At 31.6% G+C, this 18081-nt stretch overlaps 1 protein-coding gene across 2 annotated transcripts; it reads right to left on the bottom strand.

The window, feature by feature from the left end:
• Nucleotides 1–621: 621 nt before the first annotated feature.
• Nucleotides 622–17196, bottom strand: LOC148285319 (uncharacterized). Of its 2 annotated transcripts, XM_088227190.1 has the most exons (5): nucleotides 17016–17196; nucleotides 13923–14090; nucleotides 7074–7133; nucleotides 2564–2619; nucleotides 622–1387 (listed from the first exon to the last, which is right to left on the bottom strand). In XM_088227190.1, exons 1-5 carry the CDS (start codon nucleotides 17124–17126, stop codon nucleotides 1378–1380), a joined length of 405 nt encoding a protein of 134 aa, XP_088083316.1. In that variant the 5' UTR covers nucleotides 17127–17196; the 3' UTR covers nucleotides 622–1377. The 2 variants fall into 2 exon arrangements, with proteins under 2 accessions (XP_088083316.1, XP_088083305.1); XM_088227179.1 differs by lacking the exons at nucleotides 622–1387; nucleotides 2564–2619; nucleotides 7074–7133 and adding an exon at nucleotides 11662–12475 and having other exon boundaries at nucleotides 17016–17195.
• Nucleotides 17197–18081: the final 885 nt, after the last annotated feature.

Genomic DNA, 18081 nt, shown 5'->3' with positions numbered 1-18081 from the left:
AACTAAAATATTCAGGAAGTGACATTTCATACGTGTAAAATCACGGAAGTCAAGAAGGTATTTATCACTTCATAAATAAAGGAAGTCGGTACTTCCATGACTAGTTGAACACTATTTATTAAAAACAAGATCACAGTATAATTGAATTAACGAGATATGATTATAAAAGATTTAACGGATGAAAGTTAAACTCTGAAGTTAAATAAGTGAATATTGTTTAACACGCGGATAACAATAAATTCTGAAGACGTAGATCTTGGATCTCGGTAGACGGTGGCGGGCTGCAGAGGTCGAGAAGGGCGAGCGATCAGTGCGTCATTCAGTCATCAGTGCGTCGATCAGGGCGAGATTCAGAAAAATAAATCTGTAGATTCGGGAGAGGGGGTAGGAGAAGAGGGGGGCAAAAATAAATTTGATAGTTGTTCGAAATTAAAGCGCCGTTTTGCCTAAGGCCATTGCTTTAAATAGTTGAAAACGCTTGGTAAATGAACAACTGAAAACCAAAAGGACTGCAATAAGTGAATCACCAAAATATAGTTATTTAAAATGTCTTCTTTTTATTACAAAAAATGTAAATTACAATATTTCATTTCAACACTCAAATATTAATTTAAGAAAAGGAATATATGAGTTGGTTCATTTAAAAAATAATAATATAATACATAGATTAGAATTAAGAATATTATTTTATTGAATGAATGACACAATTTAATCAAAATATATAGTATTTTTACTGTCAAACAAAGAAATAATTAATGTTTTAAAGTTCTTACAGTGCAACTTAAAACTTAATAAAAACTCTAACTGCTGAAGTACTGAACAAATTATTAAAACAATGATCAACTAAATTTAAATAGATATTTAACTGAAGATAAAACCATTTATATGATTTTTAATATGAAAAGTGATCCCTCTACAAAATTTACTTCATAAAATATACATTTTTCAATAATGTCATGAAATTCTATGCCATGATTTATTTTACCATATTATATTCAACAATACTAGCCAATTCCATAATTAATATATCATTCATTGTATACTTATGTAAGATTGATAAGCAGTTTTTTTAAATAAGCAACGGATGGCAATCGAAGTGAGCAAACAAGCAATAAATTATCATAATATGAATTCGTTTTATTTGCATTGAAATTTTGTTCTGTGGAAAAAACAAGGAAATGTATAAAAATCGGTAGAGTTTCAATCGAATTCGGTAGATTGCTCTTAAAATCGGTAGATCTGGCAATGCTGGCGTCGATGTTTTTAAAGGTTTACCCACGTCACTGATCCTCTGGGTTGCCAACCCGTCTTGTTTGAAGTTTATTCCCCACGCGACGGTTGGCGGTACCTACTTCTGAGGCACCGCAATGGCAACATTTACGCGAGCCTGCAAAAAGATAAATTCAATGCTTTCGATGCAGAATCATTGACAGGCTTACAGTACATATGACTTGAATTGCCACAGAATGGGTATAAATATACATCATTGAATATATTTTATGAAAATGTATTCCACCCATGTATCTATGCGTACATAGGTAACATGGCGTAATTTCATTAATTTATTTCGGATTTCATTATTAGAACCACAGATATAGTGTGTATTATCTATTCAGTGGTAAGAACCATAAAGGATTTTGAATCAGTTGAATCAAATATTATAACTGCCCATTATTTACTATAGAAGCAAAAATTCATTAACATTTTCTTGTATACCCACGAACAGGCCATGCCTTTGTGGGATTTTTTTGTTTACTATTTTTCTATTAATATGTAATTATGCTTTATTTTTTTAATACTATGTTTTATTATTATGTTTATTGTAAAAAAAAAACAAAAAATACAAATAAAATAAAAAAAATTAAAAAAAAGTTAAAATAATTAAACTCTTGTATATATCCTTGGTTAGAAGCCGATTAGAGTACAACTCTACTATATGGTCCCCTTTTTACAAAATTCATATAAATAATGTTGAAAGAGTCCAACGAAAATTTTCAAGATTCATTAATTTCAAACTGCATATTCCTTTGGAACAAATTGATTACATATCTTTGTTAAACTTTTTGAATTTACCTAATCTGGAGGATCGCAGGAAAATAACTGACCTAATATTTTTATATTAAATCATTAATTCTAAATTCGATTGTTGCGAACTCCTGGATTTGATAAATATTAATATACCAACACGTAGAACTAGACAAAATACTCTATATTATTGTCACCCTTCTCAAACCAACTATCTTCGTCACTCACCTATACCGCGTATACACAGACTAGGAAACGAATGTTCCTCTCATAATACACAATTGAACATAACTCTGTCCAGTGGGAATGACAGTTCATCGAGGCCGGGTTCGATTTCTGGCAGGGTTGACGTGAAATATTGAGTGTGAAGGATTTTTGAACAGCAATATTTCGTTGTTCTTGGACTGGCACCTGCTGCATAAGACTGATCACCGTTCCTTCATGTAACAGTCGATCTGATCAATACAGTGCCTTACGCACCACTTATTGTGGAAAGATAGATGATGACATTTTTGGAAATTATAAAAAAATCGGATACCATTCTGTTGTAGTGGATGTAGGCCACCCCGAAGTGTCCCCGAATTGATCGTTAGCCTGGAATAAAAATAAATAAATTACATAACTTTATAAACCATCCTAAAAAATAATACTTTATAAACCATCTTTGTTCTCAACTACCGAACTGTTCAAAGAGTTCAATGTTTTAAGAGTGGAAGATATCCACGGAAAGTGTTGTATGCTCCAGGTGCATAAGGAGAGCCTCCCATCGGACCGTATTACGGGAAGGTTAAGAACAGGATGCCTCGCTCTACAGAGAATTGAAACTACCACGGCCAAACATCATTATACTTACATAGGACGGAAGCTTTTCAATAATTTACCACAAAATCTACGTCAAGAAATAAATTACGGAAAATTTAAGGATAAATTAAAGAAAAGCTTCTCGACATAATTAACATTAACTGTATTTTGAAAAAAGAGATGTATGTTTAATATGTACCCGTGTTTATAAATTTTGTGTTTTAATTTTATATTTTTTAGTGTTATATTTTCTCAATTTTTGAAATTGTTTAATTTTTTATTTATTTTATTATGCATTTTTTGTTTCTTTTTTATGTTATTTTGTAATCTTGCCAAGCACAAAAGCTAGACTCTTTTTTGGCAAGTTCAACCTTAAGTATTCCATTTGTTTTACTGAATGTATTGTTTATTTATGCTAATAAAAGTTTTTATTAAAAAAATATAAAAAAATAACATCGCGCTTATAACATTATTATTTACTTCCCATTAAATTTACATGTGATATAATATGACAAAAACAAAAAGCAGATATATTTGGGGTTAAACACAAGTATAAATATTGAACACAAGTATTAGTAACGAGAAAATGCCTAAAAATGCCATAAAAAATGGATAGTGGAGCTAGGTAGAAGTAAAATGGATTGTCTCATTCGCCCGAACCAATATTGAATCAACCGCTCCACAAGTGTATAGCTTATGTTAGGTTTTTGTTATTTTTATTGTGCGTTTTGTTAAATAAATAATATAGATGTAGATACCTACCTAGTTTTTAAAACAGTCTGAATATTTTGTTAATTATCACTGTTTATTAAGTTAGTCTTCTTTGTTTATCCTTAAATGTAAAAACATTTTTTTTTTATTTATTTATTTTTTTTTTTTTGCACCACTACAGGCCAGTAGGCCCAATTACAGTGGTGAATTACATCACAGAACACCCAGGCTTGAGAAAAATTCATTTTGATTTTTGTGTTCTCACCAGGAATCGAACCCGGAACCTTCCGAGCGTGAGTCAAGCGTCTTGACCACTACACCACGGAGGCCGCCATTTAAAAAAAGTAAATTGTTAAGTGTCCTCGGCACGGTGAGGTCACATTATTTTTTATTATTGTTTATAGTTTATAAAAGTAAAATATAAATGAACTATCAACGATATTTTGAGTTTGTCCAAATTTTCAGAAAGAATCTGATTGAGATCCACAAAAAACAAAAAACAAATGCTGTTTGTAAACATTTAAAAACAAACTTTTTTATACACAAAAAAAAACAACATCTTTCTATTTTTTTGTCAATGCATTCTCCTCGAATTTAACCCTGGTAGATCGATGAATAAAACATATATGATCCTTACTTCTTTATTACATATTAGATTGAAGATTTTAATATCTACGAACACGAACAACGCAAAGACCTATATTTCTCTGATAACCGCACGTAAATCAGTTAAGCCGTTTAGGAGGCGTTTATTATATTTATTTTTATTAGGTAATTCAACAAAGATACATGCTAGAAAACATAAAATTTGAAAGCATTTGTCGATACAATTTTACATGCATATGCATATATCTTCAATTATAGAATTACACAAAATAGACTTATTAAAAAATATGTATTAAGTCATAATACATATTTTTTAATATTTTTTATACAGGATACAATGCAATAAAAAATAAGATGTACGTGTGTACTTATTGAATAAGATTTCTATTCGCAAAAGCTGAGAGAGTATCATGAAAAATGACAATTTTATGGTTTCGGCAGTATATATTATATTCCCGACACATGCGGGCCATGGGTGTGTGGTATGTAGCGTTATTTGAAAACAAAGGCAGTTTAAATATTTCCCGATGTCTGAGTGTTCTCAATCCCGCATTTATTTGTATTTTATTTAAGAGGTTAGTATCTACTTTGTAGTTTAAAATTTTATACAAAAAATTATTTCGAAAACAACGCGGCGTTTTATCAGATAATTAAAATGAAAAAGAGTAAGAGGTTGCTCGTAATTTGAATTTGAACGTGGCACATAGGAGTATTTCCAGGCGAAAAGCGGGCGAAAGTAAAAAATATTAAAATCGTTAATTACAAAAAATAACAATTTGATCATGAAGTCAACTAAAAACATGGCATGGAATCGTCCCCTACAACCCTCTCTCTTACCATCTCTGCATGCCACGTTAGTTGTAACCCGAGCGTTGTGGTGATCGTACATGCCGTCAGTTTTTATTTGTTATTCAGAGCGTTAAGCTAGGGTTTCCTAGGACAGCGGTGCCCGTATTTTAACGGCCGTAGTGAACGGTGATGCGGTGGATAACCGTCGTAACGGTGACTAGATTGTCTAAAATCTAAAATTGTCAAAGATTGCCAAAAAAATGCCTTAGTGAAATTTTTTTGATTCTGAGGCGTTCATTAAAAAAATGTTAGATACAATTTTACAAAAAAAATAGGAAGCTGTAACTTATAAAAAATATCGTTTAACAAAAAATGGCTTTCGAATTGTGTTTCATTGCCAACCGATAAATTATTTAAATTTGGCCGAACTACAAAAGATTTCTCGGAAATTTATGCGAAAGTAGAAAGCGACGAAAAACGAAAGATTTGAAGGAAAATGCTTCAACTGATGAATTGAGCTATACAACCATTATGAGTTAACAATCTGCCGGGCACAGTGAGGTTTCAAAACTGTTTAAAGACATCACAGCTACTCCAATACGGGGATCCGAGTATAAAAAAATATTTACTCTGCAAACCAAAAATTTGCACACAAACTCACCCCATCTGAAGCTTTAGGAATATTTGTAGAAATTGATTTGACCAAAAAACAATGAGAAATCATTCAAGGTACTAATAAATAAATATAAATGTTATTACTATTTTATTTTATTTTTACATCTGAGCATGTTTTTCATTCTTTATTTCAATTCCTTATTTTTAATTACGCTTAGAAATTTTCTTCATTTTTAATATTATTTCCATTTGTAAATACTCACTACAAACTACAAACTTTAAAATATCTTTTTTTCACTTAAATTTTAATTTTTAAACCACTTTCATTTATGTTTTTCTTTTTCCTTCTCTTTTTTATACTTTCATAATTAACCCTACATATAATTGCTTTATAATATGGAAACTTCACTGGTCCATTAGAATTAAGTCTTATTGTGTAAAATATTAAACTTTGTAACTGTACTGTATGTTTCCTGAATAAAATAAAATAAAAAAATAAAATAAGGGGTTTTTAAGGCACTCCCTGTAAAAAAACTAGAAGAACTTGAATTGCTTACGAAATGGGGTTGTGACGGATCCAAACAACAACAGTTTAAACAAAAAATCCAGAATAATACATACAGTGACGCTATTTTTTTCAAAGCTCACTAGTCTGCAAGACTCCAACCAATTGTTAATAACAAAAAAAACAGTAGTTTCGTAGAACTTTTGCTTTTCTACGGCAAAATAAATTTACTTTTGCCCGAATCAGCAGATGAAGATAGTGGAGAAGAAGATTCTGAAACTGAAAATTCAACAGATTCTGTTTTTTTTATTGATTGTAAGTCAAAATTTCTAATTCATATTTTAGTTAGGTATCTTGTATGCTCGTATAAATTATTATAATTAATTGTGCTTTTGAAATAAATACCAAAATTAAACTTCAAAATTACATATTTTTTGTTTACTTAAATTATGGAACCCGGGTACATAATTAACCCTTGAAAGTATGTTGTATTTGTGTTTAGTTAAGAGAATGAATATAAAACAATTTTTTTTTATTTTTTAAACATAATATGCCATAAAACCTCAATAAATCATTTCGCGCACTTTTTGACTGGTAATACTCCTCTGTGGCGTGGGTTAGAAATTTGGAACTTATACAAAAGGTACTTTAAGAACTTTTTTTAAACCGATTCTATTGAATGCGTTCAGTGACATCACACGCTCAGAGGGATTATATAATATATGAAGATATATTTTTAGACTAGTTCAATTACACGTTTCATGCAAATACACACATTGCCATACAGAAAATTAGATTTCACTCTATGGACAATTGAACATAACTCTGTTAACTTCGCGTTGTCATTTAAGCCCAGGATTCAATTCCTGGCAGAATCGTTTCATTGTTCTTGGACTGGCACCTGAACCATAAGACTGAATGCAGCAGCATTCGGTTTACCAATGCAGTGCCCTAAGAAAGAAAGTATGGAACGGAAAGATATATGGTGTCATTATTAAAAATTATAGTAAAATCAGCTTACTCTTGCAAGGATGCTGAAACGAAAACGACCCCCTGGAGTATCCCCGAATGGAATTAAAGCCTGAAATAAAAATAAATAAATTACATAACGTCGCGATTATTGTTTTGTTATTTACTGCCTATATATTTTACGTATATATATTTTTTCTATATATTTTTATTTAAGAAGGTAAAACATGAACAGAAAATATAAAAGGAAAAATAATGAAACCCACTTAACCGCGAAACCGGCTTGTCAGCAGGTTCCTTATTTTTCCTTTATAAAGAGAAACGTTAAAGAAATTATATAAATTCAAAAAGTAATATAAAAATAATTAAGAACTAAAAGCATACGTATTTCTACACAAAATTTATTAACAAAAAATTAAATAGATGACTGTTAACATAAAATAATAATCAATATAAAGCCCTGTTACATATTAGCCATTAAATTATTTTTTTCTTAAAAGTTTTGTCAATATTTTCTTTTATGACCAGCTTAGGAATCGTATTAAAAAATTTAGTAATTGTATAATAAAGTGTTCTTTGGCCATACTTGTTTACAAACCTCGGTACTGACAAGCTTTTACGTTGTGCTAGCTTTGCATTATGTGTATGTAAATACTTGTTCTGGTAATTACTATCAAATCGGTATCTAGTAACAAATTTGAGCCATAGAAAAGCATTTACAGACAGGCACCCTTGCTTTTTAAAAAGTTCGGGTACCTCTTCCTTATCAATTCTAGCTGATCTGTTAATTAATTTAGGAGCCGAGTTTTGTAAAAAAATTTTTTTTTAAATGTTGGTTTTACAAGAAAGGCCCCAAATGGTAATACCGTACCTAATAATTGATTCTGCTAATGATTGATACATAAGTCTTAATGTTTTTGTTGGTACAGAATATTTTATTCTAAACATGCTGCCTATAACTGTCCTTAATATTTTACACAGTTTGGTAATATGTTTATCCCATTAAAAAAATAAATTAATAGTAATGCCCGAATACACATATTCATTAACTTCACCAATGAGGAACTTCAGCCCTACGGGAAATTGGATACGAAAAATGTTTTCTTACGCGTGGTAAAAATTAGAGCATTAAATTGTTCTTCAAAGTTTCTTGAAAATGTACAGAAAAAATAATAAAAAATATTTTGATAAAAACGCACTACTTTAAATGACGTCACTGGTTCATGTGAATCAACCTATGATCTGAGAGCTATGGAAGATTTCCGGTCTGCTTGTCGCTTCTGGACCAATAGGAAGAACTGAATGAGAATAAGCGGAAATGAACCTCTGACGTCACACGCGGAGTTATTACAGAAATACAAAACTTTAAAAAATCGTAGCGCCGATAATACGATATGTAAAAATTAAAAAAAAAAAATTGACTTAGTTTAACAGTCTATAACAAATAAAAAATTTGAAAAAAACCACTGAACTTCCTCATTATTTTACAGTTACATAATATGACAATACCATTATGAAGACAGTTAAAACTATGAGATACTATATTCATTTGATTTAGTACTGGTACATGAGGGGATCTGACATGCATAATTATGACAAAAACAATGAAGCAGAGATATTTGGGAAATAAATATTGAACACAGTATAATTATTAATAATATCTGTATTTATTTATTTATTTAACTTTTTGTACATAATGTTATTTGTACATTGGCGAGCTTATAAGTTACAGAACATATTCAATAGAGAAAAAAGATTAAAAAGCTAAATAAACGTATTTGTTATGAATTACCTTAAATCAAAACTATTACTCAATGGGAAAAAGGAAAAAAAGAAGAAAAAGGAAAAGAGGAGAGATTAAGGAAGAGAAAAGAGATGTTTCTTCGGACGTGATTTAAACAGAGATAATGTAGTAACATATTTGATGATGAATGGGAGATGATTCCACAGTCGAGCCGCATGGACACTATATGAGTTAGAGAATAAAGAGGAATTGTGGATGGGTATTAAGAGAGTGCCTTGAGAATTAGAACGAAGAGGTAAACCATGAACTGATAAGCGTTGAAATTTTCCACGCAGGTATATAGGAGCTATATCTGTACCTCAGAGGCAGACGGATCAAATCCAGAATTTAATGTAATGACATTTCGATTTTCGTATCCAGTTTATGATCATGTCCATTGATTTTGAAAAAATGTAAGTCTTATAATGAAAGAACCAATGTATTAAGATACTGAAAATACAAATGAATGCTATAAATGATTAGAAATCACTTAGAGAAAGTAGATTCTTTGGGCTTTGGTTGAACATTTAACGTTTGGATTTGCATCTGCCAGCCTTTGAGGTACAGATACAACATTTTCATTCGATGTCAAAATCAGTTTTCTGCTACTCCTTGATGATGTGGTTGACTTTAGGTTAGTGGGTTAGCTTCCCGATAATCGGAAATGTATCGTAACACTTTATCATTGGTTGATTTCGGAGAACAAGAGACGTTTAAAGTAGTTCATTTTTATGAAAATCACTTTTTATTATATTTTCATACATTTTCGAGAAGCTTCGCAGTACAACTTAACGCTCTAATTTTTAATGCGCGTAAGAAAACATTTCCTTCTTCTAATTTCCCGTAGTACTGAACTTTCTCAATGTGGAATCATCTCCCACCTACTATCAAAGATGTTTCTTCAGTTGCTCTGTTTAAATCACGCCTGAAGAAACATCTCCTTTCTCTTCCTTGACCTCTCCTCTTTTCCTTTTCCCATTGAAGAGTAGTATCGATATTAATTATTTATGTACACATATCGGCGGTTCTATTTTTGATTCTTTAAATATGTTTTATCTCCGTTCGTGTCAAAAGTAATATTACTAAATAATGCATTTTATTTCATTAGTTGCTTTGAAGAAATTGCCGTTTGGAAAAAGCACGCCAAGGAAAAAATAATGTATGAACAAAATAACAAAAATAAATAATTGAAGGACAGTGGAAAATAAATCCATCGGGTGGGGATGATATGATGATGATGTTTGAAAATATTACCTGGCGCTTATTCCTGATTTCAACCGAACCTCTCATTTCATCCAGATTTTCTTTTATTGTCAAACTTTGTACAAAGACAGCACCCAAAATTAAAATCAGCAAAAACTTCATTTTGAAAAAATCAATACTAATAATTTTAACGAACTCTAACGGTCCAAAGACAGAAATCGAATGCATTTAAGTTGTTTTATTTTTTCTTATATACGTTCAATTTTGATTGATTACTCAGTTTATCTCAACAAATATTATAATAATTATCTATATGTGGGTTTTTCTCAAGAGGGATTCCTTATATCTGTTTACTGTGCACATGAATAATATTAATTAATTATTTAAGATAGCACTTTGACATGTGTTTTCCCCAATACAGCTGTGTAATAGGTATTCAGGAACCATTTCATGAAGGGATTTGAATACTGTCCAGCAAAGTTATGATTTATTCTCTCTGGGCTTTGTTTTGAGAATATTTTTTTACTCCCATAATAAGCCTTGCCGCTTTAAATACAGATTAAAATTTAGTGGTCTGGTGTTTTGCGAGATTTGCATATATTCCATTTCAGTAATCTGGGAGCAAAACGACATGGACTTTCACAAGAGCTTTGATTGTGTCTATCGGAATATTTCTCCGTACGGACTCGAATTCGATATTATCAATCGATTCGATAAATTCGATATTATCAATCAATAAATAAGAACTAAATATTAACAAATGCAAAATAATGTCATTTCATAGAACAAAACAACCAATTTCGTTAGAAAACTCCAAAATTGATGTAGTCAAGTCCATCAGAGATTTAGGAGTTGTTTTGGACTATAAACTGACATACAACGAGCATATAGATAATACAGTAAATAAATCACTGAAATTACTTGGCTTCATTAACAGAATATCCTCTGATTTTACTCATGTCCGTACAATCAAAACTCTTTATTGCTCAACTGTTCGCCCTCTTCTAGAATATGCCTCCGTGGTCTGGTCTCCATTCTATGTCAATCGCATAAATCACATTGAATCAGTCCAACATCGCTTGCTTCGAAAAATAGCGTGGATGCTCAGACTAGAGAGAGATAATGATTCTAAGGCTGAAATAGAGTCAATGTTAAATATTTCTTGCCTACAAAAACGTAGAACTAACATTGACTCCATATATATGTTTGGCATACTAAATGGTATAATCGATGTTCCATCATTACTGGGACAAGTAAAATTCAATATTCCGACTCGTAGATTGAGAAACAATGAAGTACTATTCATCGATCAGCATAGAACAAACTATGGCCTAAATTCTCCAATGACCCGTCTTTGTCGTACTGTTAACTCAAGACAAGATCTGGACTTTTTTGGTTTAGGTTTACAACGATTTAAACGAGCACTAAATAATAGTTCAGATCTTGTCTCGATGTCCCTTATGTTTGTCAATGCTTCTTTTTTTTTAAAAAAATGTTTTAAACTATTCTTTTATTGTAATATTTAAACCTTATAAATTGTATACATGGACAATGTCCGTTAATAAATAAATAAAATAAGTGTGTAGCTCAATTTAAGTACCTAATAATAAAGATTAAGTTATATATGAATAAAGATTGAGTTAAAGAAATAAAATTGAGTTAAAAATAAGAAACTATTTTATTAAGGAAACAAATTGGAAATGAAACTTAATTTTAATGGAACAGTAAAGTTTTCATATTATTATTTTATTTTATTTACTCTATAAAGGCAACAGAATACATCACAACAAATATATCAAAACGACAGTTAAAGATAATAATTATTAGGTATAAAATGTCATTTTAGTTGTATCCAATTAGAGCCTAAATGTGTTACTAATAGGAATGTCGAAACCGTAAAAAAAGTGTGTGGATGTGAGAGAATCATAAAAAAAATGTAAGTGGAGATGATTGCAGTGTAAAATTTCTTCAGAATATTATTTTTAAAAGATGTTGCAGAGTCTAGGAAGATGTCAAAGCATCTATATGATTGTACAAGGTCAGGGTAATAGGTAAATGTATTGCTGCGTTTGTATTGTATTTAGGTATGTAAAAAAGTTTGATGTGTCTGGATCTGCCTAGGTGAGATATTTGAATGAATCGAGCAGAGTAGGTCTGGGCAATCAATTTGGCCATGAAGTATTTTGTGTATAAATAAAAGATTCGCGAGTGCATGCCGTTTTTTTAAAGTCGGAAGTAGGTTTTACGTATTATTGTTGCCGTATTTGAAGTTGAGATATTTTACGAATTATCAGTATTATATTCACGTTAAAGTATCATTTTTATCCAAAAGTTCTTCTTATTCCGACTCCAACATTTGTCTGCGGGAAAGCTTCTCCAGGGCCAATGTTTCTCGAGTGACCTCCACTGACGAACACATCAGTATTTTTGTCTGGGTGGTAGAAATTGTACCGACCCTCTACGCCAATCTAAATAATTCATATTATTAGTGTTTATTTATTATATCATTATATCATGAGCTAGCCAAGGCTGCTACAGTCAAAAAAGTGAGGCCGAACTTTGATGAAGTCCCAATTGGCCATGTAAGGTGGTCCCTTTCAAAAGATAAATTAAATGAGTGGAGGAAAAATTATGAAGAAAAAACTGCCAATAAGTGGATCAAGCAACTTTTGAAAAGCACAGACGAGGCCAAAACATTTTGGAAGCATGAAACGCCTACATATGAATTAACTCAGGCTCTCTCGGGACATGGATGCATGAGGGAATATCTGCATCGCTTTGGGCTGCGAGACGACAGTTGCTGTCCATGTGATGGCATCACTGAGCAGACTGTGGAACATCTTCTTGTATACTGTCCAATGTTTGATAGGCCGAGGTGGGAGCTTGAATGCAAAATAAACACTCGGATTGCTGCGACTAATAACCTAGCTGAGCTCCTGAACTGTAATGATACACGAAGAGACTGTTCGATTCATTACAGGGACGATCAAGCAGGCTAAGTTATTCAATGGTGGTATCTAGCTCCTTTTGTTTTTTGTGTCCAAGTTTTACGATTTTTTATTTTTTATTATTTGTCAATGTAATATTTCTAGAATTATTTTGTTTATTCTGATTCTGCTTTATTTTTACAATTGTAAGTCTACGGTGAAAAATGTTGAAGTCAACGGAATATAATTTAAAGATAAATGTATTCGATAAAACCTTGCACATAACAAAAGCTAGGTACAAATAATTTGCAACTACAAAAAAATTTAAAAAAAAATTATATCATTCATATAGTGTAGAAGGGTTTTGGCAGATTTGATATTGTTGCACAAATTAATAATACAGTCCAAGAACTCTGATAACTTCCCATTGTAATCGGGGGATGTTGTTCTAACCCCTTTCTAAAACAATCAAAATACAACTAAACAAATTAACAACAATACTTTAAGAAAAAGGTGGTTACATTAAAAAGGGGCGCGAGAGATATTAATAGTTTCGATTGAAAAACTGGGCTCTATTCGATCACGTGAAAGTTAGCCATTTTGTTTGTTTACATGGGAGCTCACGTTAAAAAACACAGACATAAGTTCAATTACATATTGCATGCAAATATGCACATTTTCATACAGAAAAATCGATTTTACTGTCAAGACAACTGAACAGAACTCCGTTAACTTTTCATTGTTATCGAGGCCTAGGGTTCGATTGAAATATTGATTTTAAAGGTTTTAATAAATTGAACTGTCTTATTTCATTGTACTTGGACTGACAGCTGAAGCATAGGGCTGATCACCGTACCTTCATGTAACAGATAATCGGACGTTAACCGAATGCAGCAGCATTCGGTTTACAAATGCAGTGCCCTTTGCCCCACTGGGTGCGGAAAGATAAACGATGACATTTTTAGAAATTATCAAAAAATCAGCTTACTCTTGTGTCACGTGGTTGATCAAAGTTGTGTATTGCAGATGCAGAAGCTCCCACTTTAGGAGTGTCGTAATTTCCCTGGAGCCCGAGACTTGAACCACCCCCTAGGAAGTTCCCGGAAAATGGGGATTTAGGTGCCGGTAAATTGAAATTGGGGGGATTGTAATTAATCTGAAAGAAAAAATAAAAATTGCGCAACATCTCGATTATTATTATTTTAGAACTAACTATGGTTTTCATTCCCCTATGCCGAGAATTCTTAGGTCGGCCAACAAACATACCAGTCTTGATTTCTTTGATAACAAGTTGTCTTCTTTCAAACGATCACTGAATCAAATTCAATTATAAACAACTCTCTTCCGCTTCCACTCCCACCAAGTCTACTATATACCATTGCGTCTTTCTACATTCCTTTATAATAATTTTCTATGTACAAAAATGTCCTAAAAAGGGCCCATTGGGCGTATGAATAAATAAATAAATTATTTCGTTTTTATTTACTGCCTATATAATTTACAATATATAATACAATAATAATAGGAAGGAAGGAATCGTGTGTTAGAAATACCACATTGTAAAACGAGGCTTGCACAGAGACATGCATATTTTATAGGCCCAAAAATTTTTCATTATTTTTGCTGATAATATTTCATTGATCCCAAGCTTTCAAAATTTTCCTTCTTTTAAAAAACACGCACTATCCTGGATTCAAACTGCAGATATGAACTCTTTTTTTCTATGATATATTTTGTTGCCCTTCAATAATAAGGAATTTTTGTATGTGTTTTCAAATATTTTTTTATTTCCTTTTTTAATTACTATAAAAAAAGTACCATATAATCTTTTACAAAATATTTTATTTTCTCTTTCTTAACCTACACAAAAATATTATAACTGTTTTACAAAAATGTTATTATTTATTATAGGAGCAAAAATTCATTAACATTTTCTTGTACACCCACGAATAGGCTATGCCTTTGTGGGATTTTTGGTTTACTATTTTTACTATTAATTTATATTTCCTTGTTATGTAATTATGCTTTATTTTTTGACTACTCTGTTCTACCTCTTATGTTTATTGTAAAAAATACAAAAAGTAGAGATATTTGGGGTTGAACACAAGTATAATTATTGGTAATAAAACACCCTTATTCGATGTCAAAGCGGTTTTCTGCTACATTTTGATAACGCACTTGGCTTTAAATTGGTGGATTGGCTTCCCGGTAACCGGAAATGTATCATAACACGATATAATTAGTTGATTTTGGAGAACTAGTGACGTCGTTTCAAAGTAGTTCATTTTTGTCATAATCTTTTTTATTAATTTTTCCTACATTTTCGAGAAACTTCGCATTAAAATTAAATGGTCTAATTTTTACCGTGCGTAAGACAACATTTTTATATCCAATTTCCCGTAACACTGAACTTCCTCAATGTGGAATCATCTCCCACCCACTATCAAAGATGTTTCTACAGTTGTTGCTCTGTTTAAATTACGCATTAATAAATAATGTATAAACAAAAAAAAGACGGACAGAGAAAAATAAATGAGTAATTTTTATAACTGTCATATTTTTTTTATCTTAATTTAATATTCGATTATAAATATGATTTATGCAAAGTTCAAAGTTGTCGTTTGATACGAGTAAAAACGCTATTTTATTATAAATCATTAGATTCTATGAAGAAAAAAAAAGTAATTTGAAATAAAATAAAAAAACATGTATTTATATACTTAACCTGTGGGTATTAAGATTCTGTGCTGTAACTCGCCACTGTAATATTGGGCCTTATGCCCTGTTGTGGTGCAAAATTAACTTTTATTTATACAAGTAAACTCAAACAATAAAATGTTAAAAAAAGGTAAAACGCAAAATTAAGAAATTCAGATTAGAATTGAATCGGGTTGTGGTCTTGTGGCTAGTGTCTCGGACTCACGGATCAAATGTCCGTGGTTCGAATCCCACTTTACCCCAACTCGATTCCAATTTTCTTAGAGTGAGTTATAAACAACTCGTTAAAAATGGCCCTTAAAATTAAACATTTGTTTAAATCATAAGAAGGTAAGTATTAATTTTTTATATTAAAATAAAAAATAGTAATAAAAATGTGAATTTACAATAAGTTTTTTATGACATCAAAGTAAGATTATGTTTTCTTATAATTCAGTGCCCTATGCACCATACGGTGAAAAGGGAACTAAAAAAGTACACTTGCCGCGTATTTCAGTTATTTGTTATATTATTGCATTAAGGCAGAGCTCTAGCCAGTGGAGGTGGTATAAAACAAAGTAATTTTAAAACAGTTATTCTTTTGAAACAACTAAAACAGTTTCACGAAAGATTGAACTGTTATTTAAAAACTTTTGTTTTTTTTTTAAATTCTAGAGACCGTTTTTAAACTGTTACTGCAATGAAAAACTAGTCAGGATATTATTAAACTGTTTATAAAAATAACAGATTTAAAGTGCGTGGGAAATACCCTGCTTCACCCCCATGAAGACAAAAAAATAGCTTGGGTGCTGTTTTTTAAATAACAGATTAAAGCATCGTGGTTTGTTACATGTAACAGTTTTATTAACTCTTGTGACACTGTTCAAGTAGTTGCTTGTGCTATATTGTTGTCTAAGTTGATTTAAACTGTTATTTAAAAACCGTTTAATTTGTGAAACTACGACTGTAACTGCTATTAAATCAAATAAATGACGAAAGAATGATCAAACAGATATACAACGCGATAATTAATGGTACTGTGGGACGAAGACGACCATAAAAGACTTGGCATGATCAGATAAACCAAAATCTCATGTCTGGTCATGTCAAAAGCAGACACAACCGAAGGGCATGTATGACAAGATGTGTGAATGTAAAAGAAGCTAGAAATTTATGTCAGGATAGACCTGTGTAGCTGTCCGTCCTGTCTGCCTACTGGCGTAGTGGTTACAGTAGTAGTAGTACCTGGACACCTGAAGCGTACCACAAATCACCTTACCATAATGAAACAAACGATTGAGATGCACAGTATTTGGTGCACCAATGCGATGTCCTATGCACCATCGGGTGGGGATGGTAAGATGATGATGTTTAAAAATATTACCTGGCGCTTATTCCTGATTTGGGCCGAATCTCTCATTTCATCCAGATTTTCTTTTATTGTCAAGCTTTGTACGAAGACAGCACCGAAAATGAACATCAGTAAAAACTTCATTTTGATAAAATCAAAACTAATAATTATAACGAACTGTAACGGTCCAAAGACAGAAATCGAATGATTCAAAGCTGGTATATTTTCCTTATATACGTTCAATTTTGATTGATTACTCAGTTTATCTCAACAAATATTATAATAATTATCTATATGTGGGTTTTTCTCAAGAGGGATTCCTTATATCTGTTTACTGTGCACATGAATAATATTAATTAATTATTTAAGATAGCACTTTGACATAATGATAAATAACATGATAAATAAATAAATAAATAAAAATAAAGACAGAAATCGAATGATTCAAAGCTGGTATATTTTCCTTATATAAAGATAAATTGCTAATTATTATTCAGTTCATCTCAACACCTATTGTAATAATCGTGTATATGTGGGTTTTCCTCGAGGGGATTCCTTAAATCTGTTTACTGCGCATAATAATAAGATAAATTTGTTTTTTAAAGCCAACCATTTGCTACTAACGACCTGTTTGTATTCAACAAAAAGGCCTTATCAATACTTTAAATTTTATAAGTAAAAAATGGAATTATTTTTTAAAAAGCTGCGAAGATTAGTCAGCCTAGTTTCGGTTTCTGCCCGTTTTGGTCAGTAAAAAGAGTTTCATCCGCGGTTCCAGTTTCGGCCGAAAATTGGCCGAAACTTCGATTTAGCCGATACCTGCGGTCGAGATGTGTCGGATTCATATGGCTACTGATTCGGCGTGACCCGTGATTTGTTGACTATTTGCTGACTATACTATTTTCGTCCGCGGTTTCGGTTTCGCGCAAAATTCGGCCAAAACATGAACATGGCTGAAACTTCGGCTTGGCTGAAACTTCACATTGGCTGAAACCTGCGGTCGAGATGTGTCGGATTGCGTTCGGCTGTACTCGGGTGCATCATATGGCTACTGATTCGGCGTGACTCGTGATTTGTTGACTATTTGTTGATTTGTTTG

Source organism: Micrasema longulum, unplaced genomic scaffold, assembly GCF_059751315.1.
Source record: "Micrasema longulum isolate JH-2025_06_02 unplaced genomic scaffold, ASM5975131v1 h1tg000041l, whole genome shotgun sequence".
NCBI classification, from domain to species: Eukaryota; Metazoa; Arthropoda; class Insecta; order Trichoptera; family Brachycentridae; genus Micrasema; species Micrasema longulum.
The sequence above is the reverse complement of the archived record's forward strand: the minus strand, read 5'-3'. Positions and strand labels throughout refer to the sequence as shown.

Bases quoted from the DNA above. Each gene is read 5' to 3' on its own strand.
- LOC148285319 (XM_088227179.1), bottom strand. From the start codon at position 17,126: ATGAAGTTTTTACTGATGTTCATTTTCGGTGCTGTCTTCGTACAAAGC. The intron at 14,091-17,015 runs GTAATATTTTTA...TTTTTCTTTCAG, and splicing joins AAATCAGGAATAAGCGCCAG to ATTAATTACAATCCCCCCAA. The intron at 12,476-13,922 runs GTAAGCTGATTT...TGAATTATTTAG, and splicing joins ATCAACCACGTGACACAAGA to ATTGGCGTAGAGGGTCGGTA.